This window comes from Fulmarus glacialis, unplaced genomic scaffold, assembly GCF_000690835.1.
Source record: "Fulmarus glacialis isolate BGI_N327 unplaced genomic scaffold, ASM69083v1 scaffold41085, whole genome shotgun sequence".
Classification (NCBI taxonomy): domain Eukaryota; kingdom Metazoa; phylum Chordata; class Aves; order Procellariiformes; family Procellariidae; genus Fulmarus; species Fulmarus glacialis.
Window position 1 is genome coordinate 301 of NW_009214373.1, and position 1,072 is coordinate 1,372.

Sequence of the window (1,072 nt, forward strand, 5' to 3'; positions counted from 1 at the left end):
AACAACAAAACAAAAAAAAAACACAAAAAAAAAACACACAAGGAAAATCAGCGTGGATGGAGAGAGGGTCGGGAGAGGAGACTGGAGGAGCCGGGGGGGAAGGAAAAAAAAAGTAATAGGCTAAATAGGTAATAAAGAACTTTGGGCAGCTCAAGAGTTTCTATTCTAATAGGAAGGGGTTTCCCTGGCTCAAAAGACTGAATTATTTATGCACCCCTTACAAAGCTTTCGGAGTTTCACACATACATAACAGAACGAGCCACATGGCTAAGGCTGCCCACAGTAGCTCGGCTATAAAATTTATGGTGGGTGTAATTACCCATTCGGAGTCGTAAATCCAGTTCAATTGTGCTAACCCAAAGACTCTCATGGAAGGGAAGGAAATAAAAAAAAAAGAGAGAGAGAGAGAGAGAGAGAGGAGAGGCGAGAGGGAGCGAGCATGGTGTGAAAATAAGAGAGCGGAGAGACAGAAGAGGAAAATAAAAGTTGCATACCAGTACTGACGTGGATTTTTTTCATCCAGGGATAGACTATGGGCTGTTTGGAAGCTGTGCTGTTGGGATGGTCGGGGTTTGGCTGGTTGCAGGCTGGAGGGGCTGGGGAAGGAGTGGTGGAGGAGGTGGATAGAGCAGCCTGCTCGCAGAGCTGCTGTGCTTTCTCTGAGAGGTGTTGGCCTCCTGGAGTTTGCCCGTGTCCCCTTTGGAGCGCGGCCGGGTTGCCGGGAGCCTGGAGACCCCCGCAGCTGAACGGGCGGTCGGGGAAGGAGGGTCGTGGCACGGGGTACAGCTCTTGATGGTGATGCTGGTAGCTGGACTCCCTTGTCCGGCTATAATATTCCGGACTGTGGTCTGGGATGTAATTATTTTGCGAATATTCCTCGCATGGAGGAAATTTCGGATCGATGTAGTTAGAGTCCATCAAATAAGAGCTCATGATCATTAATTTCTGGAGTGGAAAATAATTTTTCTCGCTTTGTCGTTTTTCTGCTCCATAAAGCCCTCCTACTAGCTGGCGACCCCGTAAAGTTACTTTCACCATGTGACATCCCCGGCCAATCACACCCGCCAGCCCA

At 48.8% G+C, this 1,072-nt stretch overlaps 1 protein-coding gene across 1 annotated transcript in view; it reads right to left on the reverse strand.

Annotated features, from left to right (window-relative positions):
* Positions 1 to 1,038, reverse strand: part of LOC104077345 (homeobox protein Hox-C4-like) — a gene marked incomplete at its 3' end in the record, with an annotated part of 1,334 nt that extends 296 nt beyond the window's left edge. Inside the window, exon 1 of the mRNA XM_009578537.1 lies at positions 495 to 1,038. Coding sequence (XP_009576832.1) covers positions 495 to 1,038 — 544 coding nt within the window. The remainder of the gene's footprint in view (positions 1 to 494) is intronic.
* Positions 1,039 to 1,072: the final 34 nt, after the last annotated feature.